Below are 13,736 nucleotides of genomic sequence, written 5' to 3' on the forward strand. Positions count from 1 at the left end.
GTGCGATGACGTGATGTCATGCGCCGGAAGCTGCGGGGCTGCAGGGCGGCCGGGACGAGCGGGGCCATGGGCGTGCGGGCCGTCCCGCGCCGCGCCCCGCGGAGCCGCCACAGCCCAGGCCGCGGCCCGCCCCGCGCTGCTCCGCCTGCCTGAGGTCGGTGCCCGGGGCCCGCTCCGGGGCAGCGGGCCGGGCCGGGAGGGGAGCGCTCCGCGGGGCACGTGTGAGGCCGCGCACGGAGTGTCCGCACCAGGGCCCCGGCCCGGCGGGCATGAACACGGCGCTGCTTGCCGGGCCCTTCCCCCGTGGTCATGGCGCTGGGGCTCCCGCAGGGCAGGGGCCCTGCAGCAGCATGCGAGCGCCTGGGACAGGACGAGCCCTCGGCAGCATCCGGGCCGGCTCCGTCCTCTTGTGTCCAGAGCGGTGCAGGGCCCCGTAACTTGGGGTGTTTCGGCCAGGCCTGCTCTGGCCATCCGACCCCGTGCCCCAGCACCACAGGGTTTTCCTCCCTCTTGTACAAGAGTGAGGAAGCAGCAGCACGGATGTACTCATGAGCGCACACCAACAACCTGCCTCTGGCGCTGCTGCTCTGAGGAGTTCAGGGGTCGCAGTTCAGACGGTCGGTTTAGGCTTTAGACTTTGTGAGGCGGGACTAGCGTTCAGTGCTGCAACAACACTAATGCTTTGTCTCTGACGATATACGTTTTAAGTTGTGATGGCTGTCCTTTGTGAAACAGCCAATACGTAATCTTCAAACATGATGTTGCAGGTGTTGAATACTTGAATACATAACAATATAGTTAACACAGTGACTCAAACAGTCAGTGTTGGGCTTGAGAGTACAGATAAACCAATAATTAAAGCTGAGATGATGACATTTTCTTTTTGAATAGAACTAATACAATATTTTGATGTACCACAGGTAGATTTTTCCATAACCTTATGGAGAAAAAGGACTTTGAAGCATGGCTTGATAACATTTCTGTTGCATTTCTTTCTCTGACGGACTTGCAGAAAAATGAAACTCTGGATCACCTGATTAGCTTGAGTGGAGCAGTCCAGCTCAGGCACCTCTCCAATAACCTAGAGATCCTTCTCAAGAGGGACTTCCTCAAACTTCTTCCGCTGGAACTCAGTTTTTATTTGCTAAAATGGCTCGATCCTCAGACCTTACTCACATGTTGCCTCGTCTCTAAGCAGTGGAATAAGGTTATAAGTGCCTGTACAGAGGTGTGGCAGACAGCTTGTAAGAATTTGGGCTGGCAGATAGATGACTCTGTTCAGGACCCTCTGCACTGGAAGAAGGTTTACTTGAAGGCTATTTTAAGGATGAAGCAACTGAAGGACCATGAAGCCTTTGAGACCTCCTCTTTAATTGGACATAGTGCCAGAGTATATGCACTTTACTATAAAGATGGACTTCTTTGTACAGGTAGGAACCCCTGGATATTTTATGACGCTTAAGTATTTCTCATTTTCCCCATCTTGCTGTTTACTTCATAGGAGTTATGATGTGCTTTATCAACTTAACACCAATAGTGTTGTTTTAAGTAAGTTTCTTAAAGGTATCCACAATGATCATGGAGGCATCTCTATATTCACTGGTCCCTTCAGTAAAAAGAGCAAGGAGATTTAAAGCCCTTGTAATTATGTTCAACAAGAGGGTAAAACTAACAGAACTCCATATAGTGCTTGGAAATGGCAAGTGCATTCAGGAATACAAAAATGCTGTTTTGCCCCACAGAAAGGGAATGCTCTCCACATTCGGGTGCCTTGCTCAAGTTAACCACTTGGTATCTATAACATACAGTCACCATAAAGGGGGCGGGGTGGAGGATGGTCTGCTTCACACAGTGGAACATAGCAAACTGTTATGATGTGCGTTATGTCTGTAGGCCAGTGCAGTCCTCTGTGTACCTTAAATGTCTATTTGAAGGCTTATAAACTACTTACTGTGACTGCTTGCCTGTATCGCTCCCTGGTGGTGCTGCCTGCCGACGGCAGCCACAAAACGATGGAATTTAGCAAAAGCATCTCAGAATGTCAGGCTGCGTTTCTATCGAATGATCAGAAACAATTCCTATTGTGTTTGTTCCTATATTAAATACATAACTACAAGAGTGAAGAGTAAGGAGGTTAACATTTACTGCTAGGGCATGCAGCAAAGAAATTTTCCCAGCAGCAATTCAGGAGCCCATCACTATAATTGTCACTTACTCTTTAATGTTATGAACCATAACAAGTGTGACACTAGTCAAATAAGTTGGGAGGACTGACCATACTCCTGGGTTTGATCAGTACATTAAAATTGCCACAGTAGCTTTGGTTCTCTTCTCTGGACTAGTCTTTCACTTCCTTAGCCAGCAGGACTAAAAGTGATGAAGAGGAGCACATTGTTTTCCTCTGAAGCAATTAGTGTTGAAAACAGGTGTAGTAGGCTTTGTTTGGCTCTCCAAAACAGGTAGGTCAGCAGATAGTGTAGGTTGGTTGTGAGGTATTTTTGGAGAAGACGGGGAGGGAATTGGAATTGGCAGGTGAAAAGGAAGGAGCTAGGCTAACTACCATTCCCATCTTCCTTTTCAAAAGGATTGGATGCCTCTTTCCTATTTGAAGTGGAACTAAAAGTCCTAGCTGCTTCAGAGCGCAACAAAGTCTGGGGCTTTCCAAAGCTGTGCCTGTTCAATCAGTCTATGCAATTCCAGAACATCCCTGTGCAGTTCCAGAAGATATTGGCATATAGGAGGGTTTGCTCTCAACTGGGACAGGAGTTTCTGGAAGTTGTGTTAAAGAAGTGGATGTAGGATGCTGGGAGGCCAGGCACCCAGCACCCAAACCGAAAACAACATTTACTCTCCCACTTGGGCAAAGTAGAGCACCTACTTACTTGGTCAAAACCATGACATGTAAGATGTAACTGGGTGAAACCCAATATTATACTGGGGAAGAGATGCCAGTTCCATGCTGCCCCCTAGCCTGTTCTTTCAAATTCTAGGTTCAGATGACTTGTCTGCAAAGCTGTGGGACGTGAGCACAGGGCAGTGCATATATGGCATCCAGACACACACTTGTGCTGCGGTGAAGTTTGATGAACAAAAGCTTGTGACAGGATCCTTTGATAACACGGTAGCCTGTTGGGAATGGAGCTCAGGGGCCAAGACGCAGCACTTCAGAGGGCACACGGGTGCAGGTATGTCAAGCTCTCCAACTGAAGTCCACCAGTCAAATTAGGTTTGAAGCCAAGTTTTCACCTAGAGTCTTAGTCCATTGCATACTGAGCCCTTTATTTCTGCTCTAAGCCTGTTTATTCAGTATTGTGGATGGCTTTCCATCTTGGCTCTTGTGGTAAAACACAGCCAAAATAGACTTGGAAATAGGGATGCTGCTCTGGCACCTCTCCTTGGCAAGGTCGAGGCTTACCCATGCTGGGCCATAGGCATGATGCACCTTGTGCTGTTCTAGCAAGATGACTAAATAGCTAGTGTCTACTCCAGCAGTGGAAACCCAGCATGACAGGCAGCATGTTCCACCATAAGCTCCATATGTCACAGCATGGAGTAGGTTCTGTGGGAGAGCCAGCATTTTTTTTATATCAAATCCTTTTTGCTTGTAGTTTTTAGTGTGGATTACAATGATGAACTTGATATCCTGGTCAGTGGCTCAGCAGATTTCACTGTGAAAGTATGGGCCTTATCAACAGGAACGTGCCTGAATACACTTACTGGACACACAGAATGGGTCACAAAGGTAGGCTTGGATTGATTTTAACAGTATTTTGGAAAGCATTTGTGAAACAAGTTTGTTACATGCCTGTACCGTGTCTCAAGCATTATGCTTTTATAGAGGTATGTGGACTGTTAGTAGCCCTGCAGAGAAGAGCTAGCATAAGGTTTGTGGGTTATGGTCCATCAAAGAACACTGATATTATAAAATAAGTGTTCAGCAGAAGAGGCAGTTGCACAGCTATACTGGAACCTTCCCCCCACCTTCCCCTTAAACATGCAGTTCCTACTGCAGAGTGAATAGAATGATGCTATGTTTCAGGGTTTGGTACAAAGAACAAATGCAAGGTAGAGAATCCAAGCCACTTTTAAAGTGCAAGTATAACAAAAGAGCCAGTGATCTTATTTAGTGCAGCTTTTCCGTGACTGGCACACCAAAAAAATACAAAGGAAAGTGAACACAATGCCCTCAAATGGAGATACAGAAATGCCAAACTCTGTCCTTTGCTGTTCAAGGGGTTTCTGGGCTGATGTCTAATGTAAGTGGAATGTCTGGCACAGTGAGTTGTTTGCGGTGGGAACAGGAGTAGTGTGGTGTTCAGTTTCTGTGTCTTGACTAATGGTACATACACCTACACTGCCGTCACAAAGGTTTCTGCTGTGCAGGGTAGATGCAAACTAGCTTTAAACCTAATTCTGCTGCCTGGTGTTGATAGAAGTCTAACTGCAGTAGCACAGAGCTCAGTCTAGGCTAACTTACGCTGCCAAGAAGTTAGCGCGTTTCTACACTATGCTGCACTTACTGCTGTGACTGCAGTATGAGCATACCCTAAGTGTTTTTTTAAGAGCACTTGCTCTCCAAAGCAACAAGTGACATACCAAGTAACTGAAAACCTGAAATATATACAGGAGAAATTTAAGACTAGATTTGGGTAGGTAATTTGCCATCAAAATACCTGTTGTATGAATTTTAGTCCCATTTAATATTTTTTTTCAATTGTAGGTGGTTTTGCAGAAATGCAAGGTCAAATCTCTCATGCATAGTCCAGGGGATTATATTCTTCTGAGTGCAGATAAATATGAAATCAAGGTATGTACTTTGTCTAAATGCATATCATGACAAATGGGCATAGAATGCTTTATACACCTACTATACATCTACTGGAGCTGGTAAAGCACACTGACTTCCTTATACGCTCTGTATACTATGCAAACACATATACAAGACAAATGCCTCTAGTGGCTGACAGATGTTTTTCTTCACACATTTGGACCAAAATAAATGACTAGTACTGGGATGGCTGGGCTTGCTTGAGTGGCAGCCCTGGTATGCAGCAAGGCAAAAGAGCAAGCACAGGCAGTGGTTGCCCAGTGTCCGTACTCCCTCAAGCAAAGGACATATGCAAGCATTTATGGGAGGTGGAGGGCTCTAAGTAGTCTGAAGTTGCACAGTGTTCATCTGCTTATTGGAACTACTACTGCAATACAAAAATTAAATGGCTAAGACAGATTTTTGATGAAAAACATGTTGCTCATGTTCGTTTTATCTGAACACAAAGGGGCAATATAAATAAAATCCTCTGACATTAAAAAAAACTTCAGCAAGACATACTGTATCAGAATTGCAGAGCAAGTCCCTCTGAAAATAAGAAAAATCTGAAATGACTTAGTTAATAACACTGTCCTGATGATCATGAGGATCTGCTGTTAGCCAAAGAGCCACAACTTACCCATACCTCTGTTTGAATTGTGATAGCACACAGCACTTCAAAAGACAAATACTACAGTATTTGTACCATGCTTGATAGAGATAGATGACACCTGTGTTGCCATATTCCTGATGTCAGGAAAGACTGATTCAAGGCATTTGGTGAAATACAAATGCCACAGACTTTGATAACATTTTCCATTAACTGAAGAGCCAATTGATCAGTCTCACAGTACTTCGTACTGTCTAGTCAGAAGCTTTAGTTCCAGAGGATAATTCTGAAAATATGTATAACTAGTCTAAATTCACTAACTGTTCCTGGTTCAGAATGTCCACTTTATCAGTATGGGCCAAGTGATCCCTGCATTTATGTTTGTGCAACAACTCACAAGTTGTGTCCTTTGCAGTCTGACACACTGTTTTGTTTTTGATTTGTAGATTTGGCCTATTGGAAGGGAAATAAATTGCAAATGCTTAAAAACCCTGTCAGTGTCTGAAGATCGCAGCATTTCACTGCAGCCCCGACTGCACTTTGATGGCAAATACATCGTGTGCAGTTCAGCTCTAGGATTGTACCAATGGGACTTTGCCAGCTATGATATTCTCAGGTAAAAGTTTCAGTTTGAGACAAACATGTACATGAAGTTTAGTACTGAAAGACAGCAAGCAAGAGTACCTGTATAGCTTTTGAGATTCACCTAATACCTTATACATCAGCTACATAACTAACAACCCTCGTGAAAGTCCTTTAAATGTGCACTTTTAGTTAAACTAGGATAAAACCTGCTAAGCTGAAGTTGGTGTTGCTACATAAATATATTGTTAGTTTTTGTCTTGGCACCAGGACTCTATTACCCTTTCACACCTTGAATAGTTTTTCAACCTAAATCACTTAGTTTAGTTGTGAAAAAAAGATTTGGTAGCTGACACAAGTTCACATGGGAAAGAACAGTAGTACTTTGTTGGTTTGTAGTGACTCACCTGGCCATATTAAGGAGTCCTTTAGTAGTATAAGAATGTATAGAGACTGTCCCCTTCTGCTGGCATTCCTGAACCTGAGACCTTATTGCAGGCCCCTAAGCATCTGTGGAATAATATAGTAAGCTTCTGCCAGCTGTGGGTGGTGGTCAGACAGCAGGGTAGGGTTTTATTTGGACCCTGTTCTCAACTGAATGTTCAGACCCAGAGCAGTGTCTGCAGCCAGAATCAAAGCTTCCCAAGAACAGGCCTTTGCTGTAGGAATAACACCACCACCTATCAGCCAGCGGTTTAACCCCCCAAAAGTGACTCCACCTTCAAGCAAAGGGAGAACAGGGGCCTATAGGTTCAGTGTATATAATCTTGGGTGTTTAGTAACAAGTAAGGAGTAACTTTACTTTGAACCACCTGCCACTTTAGGTGGTTCATGTTGACACTCCAAACTAAACATTTGTTACAGGTGAGCTGTATTTTTGCCCATGGCCTTATGTTCTCAGGTTTGACTTTTCCAAGATAGCAATGTAATCATGCGATAAGTCTATGCTGTGCTTTTCTTCCTTATTTCAAATACAAGTACTCCGAGTAGTTCGTGCCCTTTAATCTGAATGACAGTTGAGCCATGGCAACTTCAGATTACATAATAGATTTTCTGGATGGATAGTAGACTTCCAGCAAGATGTAATTTGGATTTATCCTAAGTTCTAAATTTGGATACTAATACTGTGCATCCACCTAGAAAATCAATGTGAGAACATAAGAAATGCCATACGGGGTCAGACTAGTTTGTTTAGATCAGGGGTTGGCAGCCCACAGTCCATGGAACATTTGGATCCCACTAACAGATGTGTGACTTTGTCAGCATTTGGTGGTAGGTGATCTCCCTTGGACATGGGAGACGAATGCCAGCTGCAGCATGGTTCTAGTACCTGCCTGCCTTGCTGTGACCTGGGATGGATCATTCTGGCCTGTAGACAGAAAAGGTTGTCTACCCCTGCTTTAGAGGTTTTCGTTTCCTTTTTTACACTTGTATGTAGGAAGTGCAGTTTCATGCAAGGCAGGCTTGCTAATGTACAATGAGATAAATGCTTGTTTTTCCCTCCCCAGGGTTATCAAGCCTCCTGACTTTGCAAATGTGTCCTTGCTGGGCTTTGGAGAGATATTTGCCCTGCTGTTTGATAACAGCTACCTGTATATAATGGATTTGAGGACAGAAAAACTGATTAGCCGCTGGCCTCTGCCAGAATATCGAAAGTCAAAGAGAGGTTCCAGCTTCTTGGCTGGTGAAATCTCCTGGCTAAATGGACTAGATGGTCAAAATGACATGGGCCTGGTTTTTGCCACCAGTATGCCAGACCACAGTATTCATTTGGTATTATGGAAAGAACATGGCTGAAAAGATGGCATATGCCAGGATCTTCATGAATCCTTGAACTATCAGCAGTTTGTCCATGACAGAAGACTTTGCATGAACCAAAGTTGCACACCTAACGGTATCATCATGCAATGCACAATCATTTACCTTTTTATTTTTAGGGCATTTTTCAAGGGTTTTTTTGACATAATGCAACACAGCATGCTAGCAATATTCACCACTGAATTTTGTCTGTAGTCATGTTTAAGTATCTATATTTGGGCTCTGAAGTATAGGATGATAAAGGTTAAAAATCACTCAAATCTATCGATCAGGTTCATAGTACTTGCTCGCAGACTTCTGCCCTATTTTTGGATAAAACAAAGGAGATGATGTTATCTTAGCACTCTAGTCTTGTGTATGCAACAGCAAAGGCTGGTTGGCAGTGCACAACCACACAGTTCCCTCAAGTGAAACCAAAATGGCCCTTTGGATATTAGCGTCTTGGTTACATTGACTTTTCCTTATCAGAGCTTTAAACCATGACTCCGTGGAATCAAGAAATGAGGTGGAGTTTTTTAAGCATTGTTAGATTACTTTTGGATGACACCAGCAGCCTCTCTGAGGCTGTGTGAAGGTGATACTCCTATCCCTGGGTCAGACTGAGCCACCTTCTCAGTTATTATTTGACCTAATAGTTGCCAGATGTGAACTGGAGAATTTGTGACTGGTGTCTTGCACTTCTCTTGTTGAGGTCAAGTTGGGACAGAAGCAAACAGTCTTTCTGTGGACACTTAAGTTGATAGCACAATGTGAATAAAACCATCTTGCTGGTTTAATGTTTGTGCCATTGTACTACTACTGAATGAACATGCTGGGCAATGTCTTGGTCTTCTTTCAGAGACTGAAACATGGAATGCTTGCATAACTCTAGAAGTCCACCCTGCATGGCTTTATCAGCAATGCACTGTTAATGCTTTTCCACAGTCTGAGGGTCAAAGCACAGTGTGCTCCAGGGACTTATTTTTTTTTCTTAATGGAAGGGAACAAGGTCACCCTTAACCCATAGACTGCTAAACCTGAACTCCTACATTGAGCAGATGGTATCCAAAAATTATCTTCCCTTGCAAAGTAATGGTCATATGTTACTAGGTATGGAACTACCTGTTCCAACTAGATTGAAAAGTGGGAGCCAAACTCTGATACCATGGACATAAGCCCTTGAAAAAGGAGTTTTAAAACTTAAAGGGTGGAATTGGCAATTGTAGTTTGATATGACCAGCTTCACTAGACTTGACCAAGCTAGAGAGAAGATTAAGTAAATATTTAATAGCAGGCATCCATCACAAGTACTATCACTGTACCTGACTTGTATTTAAAAACTGTATCCATCACAACATGACTCACTTTAGAAGTGCATTTTTACTTTTGAAAAATAAAGTTGCCCCCTAGTGTCTATTTTTACACAACTTCTAAATATAAGGTTGCTTGAAGATTGACTCTGTATTTTATTTAAGACATTCAGTATTCCCCATTATCTTAACATGATGACCGCTCCCTACCCTGGGGTTGTGGACAAGGAATGAGCTACAGATTCTAGGAAGTATTCTTGTACAAAAACATCAGTAGACATTAGGCATTTAAGTTATCAAAGTGTTCCATAACTAAAAGATTCTTAAGCGGGGGGGACACCAGAGATGCATCCAATGGATTGTTTTACAGGCAGCTTGCAACTGCCACTCAAGCTAGGAAAGTCTCCATTTAGCTTTTGGCTCAGTCACCTTTAGATAAGTGGCAGGGGAGGCAGAGTCAAACATACGTACAAGGAAAAGTCTGGGTATAGTTGAATTTTAAAAGGTTTGTCTGCCAGGTAGAGGGATTTATCATGCAGTTCAACTTGGAAGTAAAGCAGCAACAAAATAGAACTTACCCAGTTTACAACGAACAAGACCAAGTATCCAGTTCATGTCTGATTCTGGCAAATAAAAGAACAGTTCAAGTTGAAAGGATTCAAGATTGTGGAAAATTACGTGATAAGCAGTTAAGAGCCTCTGCTTTCTTCCAGCTAAGAACAGTCTTCACTCTGCTAACGTGAGCCTCCTCCCTTATCAGCCTTTATACCTGAAAAGCATTTAAAAATCAACCTTTTCCTCTCAGGTAATTCAGAGCAGCTATGGGTGGCCACCCTGAAAGGCTGCCTTCTAACTTTCAGATTAGATCCCCCTCCACACCGTCATCCACAGCCTATTTTTTTATTGCTTATTCAAACAAAGTGAACTATTTTTAGTGTAACGAAACATAACTACCAGCATTTGTACAAATGCTGCTGTTTTGCAAGAATAAACATGGGCTTTGTTACTTTCACACTTCTCTTAATTTTTTACTCTATTTTGATATGAAAAATCAAATTTAGATATTGTTTCCTCAGGTTTTTAAATGCGAACTAGGAATTATTTGCCAGCACAGATTTCAGTAGCTAAATTACTATAGTTATAATTCAACCCATCTGCTTGAAAATGTTTGGAAAGTTTACATGATAATCAGTTTACCCAAATTTATAACTGTGTCCTGGAAACAAGTCCAGCTTTGGTGTTTCCAGAACAGCGTTCATTCCTTGTGCCTGATTTCAGTGTCATCAACTGGCTGCCACTCTACTGCAAAGCGTTTAAGTAAAAAGAAATGCCAGGTCTTGCAAGTGCATTGCTTTCTCTGCTTGCTTCCTTAGCTTCTATGATCTGAGCCTTACCTGCAGAGTTCCTTCTTTTATTGCCAGGGTGGCTGCTATTTAAGCCTGGGTGTAGTAATCAAATGTAAAGGAACATTTGTCCATACTGAGCACCACAAGTTCCATCCATTTGCTCTTTAGCCATCACAGATAGATAGTTGCAGATTTGTCATGATGGAGCTATAAGTGTTATGTCCCAATTCAGGACCTTTCAACAGCTGCAAACTTTTATTTCTATGTGCAGCTGCAAGCGTATGGAGAAGACCATGTCTGCCTCTTCCTCACTATACCAAGTGTCTTAGTATTTATCACATTAGAGAACTCATTGAAATATTCTTTACTATGGTTTCATATTTTATTGTATATTGTAAACAGTTACCACAAATTCAGTTCATGGTTAAAATGCATTTGCTTATACCTGGTATGTTCAGGGACTGTTCTGGCAGATCTGCATGGAAATCTTTACATGTAGTTATCTGTTATCATGGTGGTTCCTACCTGTCCCCTAGGGATCTATCAACTTTTCTACCATAGCTCTAGTGTTGCCCTAAAACACAGTTTGCAGTAGCACATTGTTAACATTCAAGATTAAGGAGGAGTTGTATTTCCAGAGGGTCGTATCCCGAATCAGCGGTTCTCTGCGAAGCTTCCCTTGAAGCGGTACCCGGCAGTGGTAAACAAGGGCGATGTCCAAAGGAACGTTGACACTGCCAGTGTAGGCCCTCAGGACGGAGTGGACTGAAGTCTGAATCACCTTCCTTGGATTAACTATCATTTTCCTAGGGTTGATGACATCTTTTCGGTCAGGCTCCCTGTGGATATGCTGCAGGATGTTCACTCCAGGCACTGCACCCCACGACGAAGTGTCGATCTTGCCCGTGGAGGTGGCAGTGAACACGGTGTTGGGGAAGATGTGATTCTCAAAGAGGAAAACACCAGTGTCTGGATTCTGCTCCTGAAGACTCCTCATCATGGTTTTCCAATCCGGGTGCTTTGCGGGCAGAATAATTTCATCGATATCATTGAGCAGCACAAACCTGCTCCGGTACATGTTGCGATACACACAGTCATTGAGAGCGGTGATTTGTCCGTAGTAACCAATGTGTGTCCCGTCCTTCGGGAAACGCCAGTGAGGAGACACCTTGAGGTGGGAGGTGATTGGCCAGGGAACTACCTCAACGGTTCCTTCTGCAATATAAAAGGCCAGGACGCTCTCCATCAGGGGGCTGCAGCTGTTCTTGTAGATCATCACTCTCTGGGCGCCAAGAATTTTGTACATCTCCACGCTCTGTATAAATTGTAAGACATTGTTGTAGTTTCCAAACATGGTTGAGATGCACACGGTGAAGTCAGCAGAAAAGGACTCAGCTTTGCGGTTCTTTATTTCAAATCTGGGCAGCTGCTCAATATTTCCATTAGGGAATGAGTGAATCGACACATAGCTCGGCTCACAGGTGGGGGGCTCTGCACAGAGCAGGTCCGCTGCACCGTAAGGGAAGTCAAATCGATCCGAGTGGACATCAATGTCTGCCCTAACTACGTGTATTTCCCCATCGGGCTGGCAGCAGAAGCAGCAGTAAAGCGCCGTCACCTCCTCGTGGTGAACAATCGCAATCACTCGGGTGATTTTGCTCTCTCTGTTATCAAAGTACGGGGCTACGATAAAGGTTCTGTTATCCTCCAAGGCTGTGATCGTGCTATTGACAGTTTGTCCTCTACAGTTGCTGCCTTGTATTATTTTGGGGATGGGAGAGTGTCTTTGTATATTTAGGTAAGACAGCATAGCCATAGAGATGAAGGTTAGGATGCAGGCAGCAGCAGGGAGATACAAATTCCTCCCACAGAAGAGCATCTCGGACTGATGTCAGTTCCCTGTGAATTAAGTCAGCTCCTTGGCAGCACCGCACAGCCACGCCTGCAAGAAAGGACAATGTGAGAAAGCAGATGGGATCCCAGTTCTGTCTCCCATATCTACTGGTATCTGGCTTCCTGCACTCTCAGTCCTCCTGTCTGCTCTGAGCCAGGGGGCCACACGCTGGCCTGGACACAGGCTTGTACATGTCTAGAAGCTCTCCCCCAAACGGGGAATGGTCCCTTTTTAATGCATTGAACTATTACCTCCTCTGTATTTAACTAAAGCTTTTAGTTACAATACACACTTGTAACCCTGTAAAAACTGGGCAAGAAGAGTGTCCTAAAGTTCCTAGCAATCCCTTGTTCTAGTGCTTCCTTCTTGTGGCTCACATTTGCCACAGCTGGTAAGAGGACAACTGGGTTGGATCTTGTGCATCCTAGTGAGTGATGGCAGGGCAGACATTTGGGCTTCCACTGTACCTGCAGGCCCTGGGCAGATGGTGGTTTCCCACTGCAGAGGGGGTCCCCCACTGTGCCGAAGGCACAGCCTGGCAGAGGGAAATCCTCGGGGCAAGACAGGGCAGAGAAAACTTGGTTGAAATAGAGCAATAGGCTGAGTTACTTTAGATGTATCAAGTGGGAATGAGTAGCACATTTCCCTACCTGGTGTGAGGAAAAATGCATTAAAATAGCCAGGGGTATAGGTCATAGCCACGTTGGTCTAAGGACATAGGCAGACAAGGTTCTTTGGGTAAATCCAATATCTTTTATTAAACCAACTTAAATAGTTGGAAAAAGTCTGTTTTGCAAGCTTTTGGGTACAAATACCCTTCTTCAAGCAGAGCAGTTGTCTGCAGTTGTTTTGTGCTCTTCCCATCCCGGAGAGCACAGAACAACTGCAGACCCTTCCTCTGCCTGAAGAAGCATGTTTGTACCTGAAAGCTTGCAAAGATTAATTTTTCCAACTATTTTAGGTGGTCTAATAAAGCCATATCAGATTTACCCAAAGAACCTTGTCTGCCTTAAAATGGCCATGCACTCAGATACTGTAGTAATGGAAACTGTCCTAAGGAGGCAGTTATACCTGTGCACACACAGTCAGTGTCAAACAGCGGCAAAAGCCAGAAGTTTGACTCTCCTACCTCTAAGCTTGCTCAAGACTTGTCCTGAAGGAGCATCTTGCCAGCGTTCAATGCATACCTCACCTCCACACCAGATGATCACAATGCACTGCAGCTGGAAACAGCTGTGGATACAGTGCTCCAGGTCACAACCCAGCAGCTCCCTTCCTCCATGGGAAGGCCACTGGGGGCGTGTGCTGTGCTCCAGCCTCTCCTCTGGCTCCCAGTGTGTTTCTGGCGCAAGCTGAAGGCCTCTGCCCTGACTTCACAGCCATTAGCAGG

The 13,736-nt window shown here is 44.1% G+C and overlaps 2 protein-coding genes across 3 annotated transcripts; one reads left to right on the forward strand and one right to left on the reverse strand.

The window, feature by feature from the left end:
- The first annotated feature begins 1 nt into the window (after position 1).
- FBXW2 (F-box and WD repeat domain containing 2) lies at positions 2-9,247 on the forward strand. 2 transcript variants are annotated; one of them, XM_090021277.1, is made up of 7 exons: positions 2-154; positions 1,013-1,430; positions 2,991-3,185; positions 3,609-3,742; positions 4,721-4,807; positions 5,864-6,033; positions 7,508-9,247. In XM_090021277.1, exons 1-7 carry the CDS (start codon positions 14-16, stop codon positions 7,794-7,796), a joined length of 1,434 nt encoding a protein of 477 aa, XP_089877403.1. In that variant the 5' UTR covers positions 2-13; the 3' UTR covers positions 7,797-9,247. The 2 variants fall into 2 exon arrangements, with proteins under 2 accessions (XP_089877403.1, XP_089877404.1); XM_090021278.1 differs by having other exon boundaries at positions 23-154; positions 921-1,430.
- Positions 9,248-9,403: 156 nt separating this feature from the next.
- LOC149855213 (uncharacterized) lies at positions 9,404-12,331 on the reverse strand. Its single transcript, XM_090021279.1, has one exon. The coding sequence runs from the start codon at positions 12,329-12,331 to the stop codon at positions 11,027-11,029; it is 1,305 nt and encodes a 434-aa protein (XP_089877405.1). The 3' UTR covers positions 9,404-11,026.
- Positions 12,332-13,736: the final 1,405 nt, after the last annotated feature.

This window comes from Crocodylus siamensis, chromosome 11 (assembly GCF_052110815.1).
Source record: "Crocodylus siamensis isolate JL-2025a chromosome 11, ASM5211081v1, whole genome shotgun sequence".
Classification (NCBI taxonomy): Eukaryota; Metazoa; Chordata; order Crocodylia; family Crocodylidae; genus Crocodylus; species Crocodylus siamensis.

What these genes read in the sequence shown, in the direction of transcription:
- FBXW2 (XM_090021277.1), top strand. Translation starts at nt 14, where the DNA reads ATGTCATGCGCCGGAAGCTGCGGGGCTGCAGGGCGGCCGGGACGAGCG. An exon ending in CGCTGCTCCGCCTGCCTGAG is followed by an intron (nt 155 to 1,012) that starts GTCGGTGCCCGG and finishes ACGGACTTGCAG; the next exon opens with AAAAATGAAACTCTGGATCA. An exon ending in AGATGGACTTCTTTGTACAG is followed by an intron (nt 1,431 to 2,990) that starts GTAGGAACCCCT and finishes TTCAAATTCTAG; the next exon opens with GTTCAGATGACTTGTCTGCA.
- LOC149855213 (XM_090021279.1), bottom strand. Translation starts at nt 12,331, where the DNA reads ATGCTCTTCTGTGGGAGGAATTTGTATCTCCCTGCTGCTGCCTGCATC.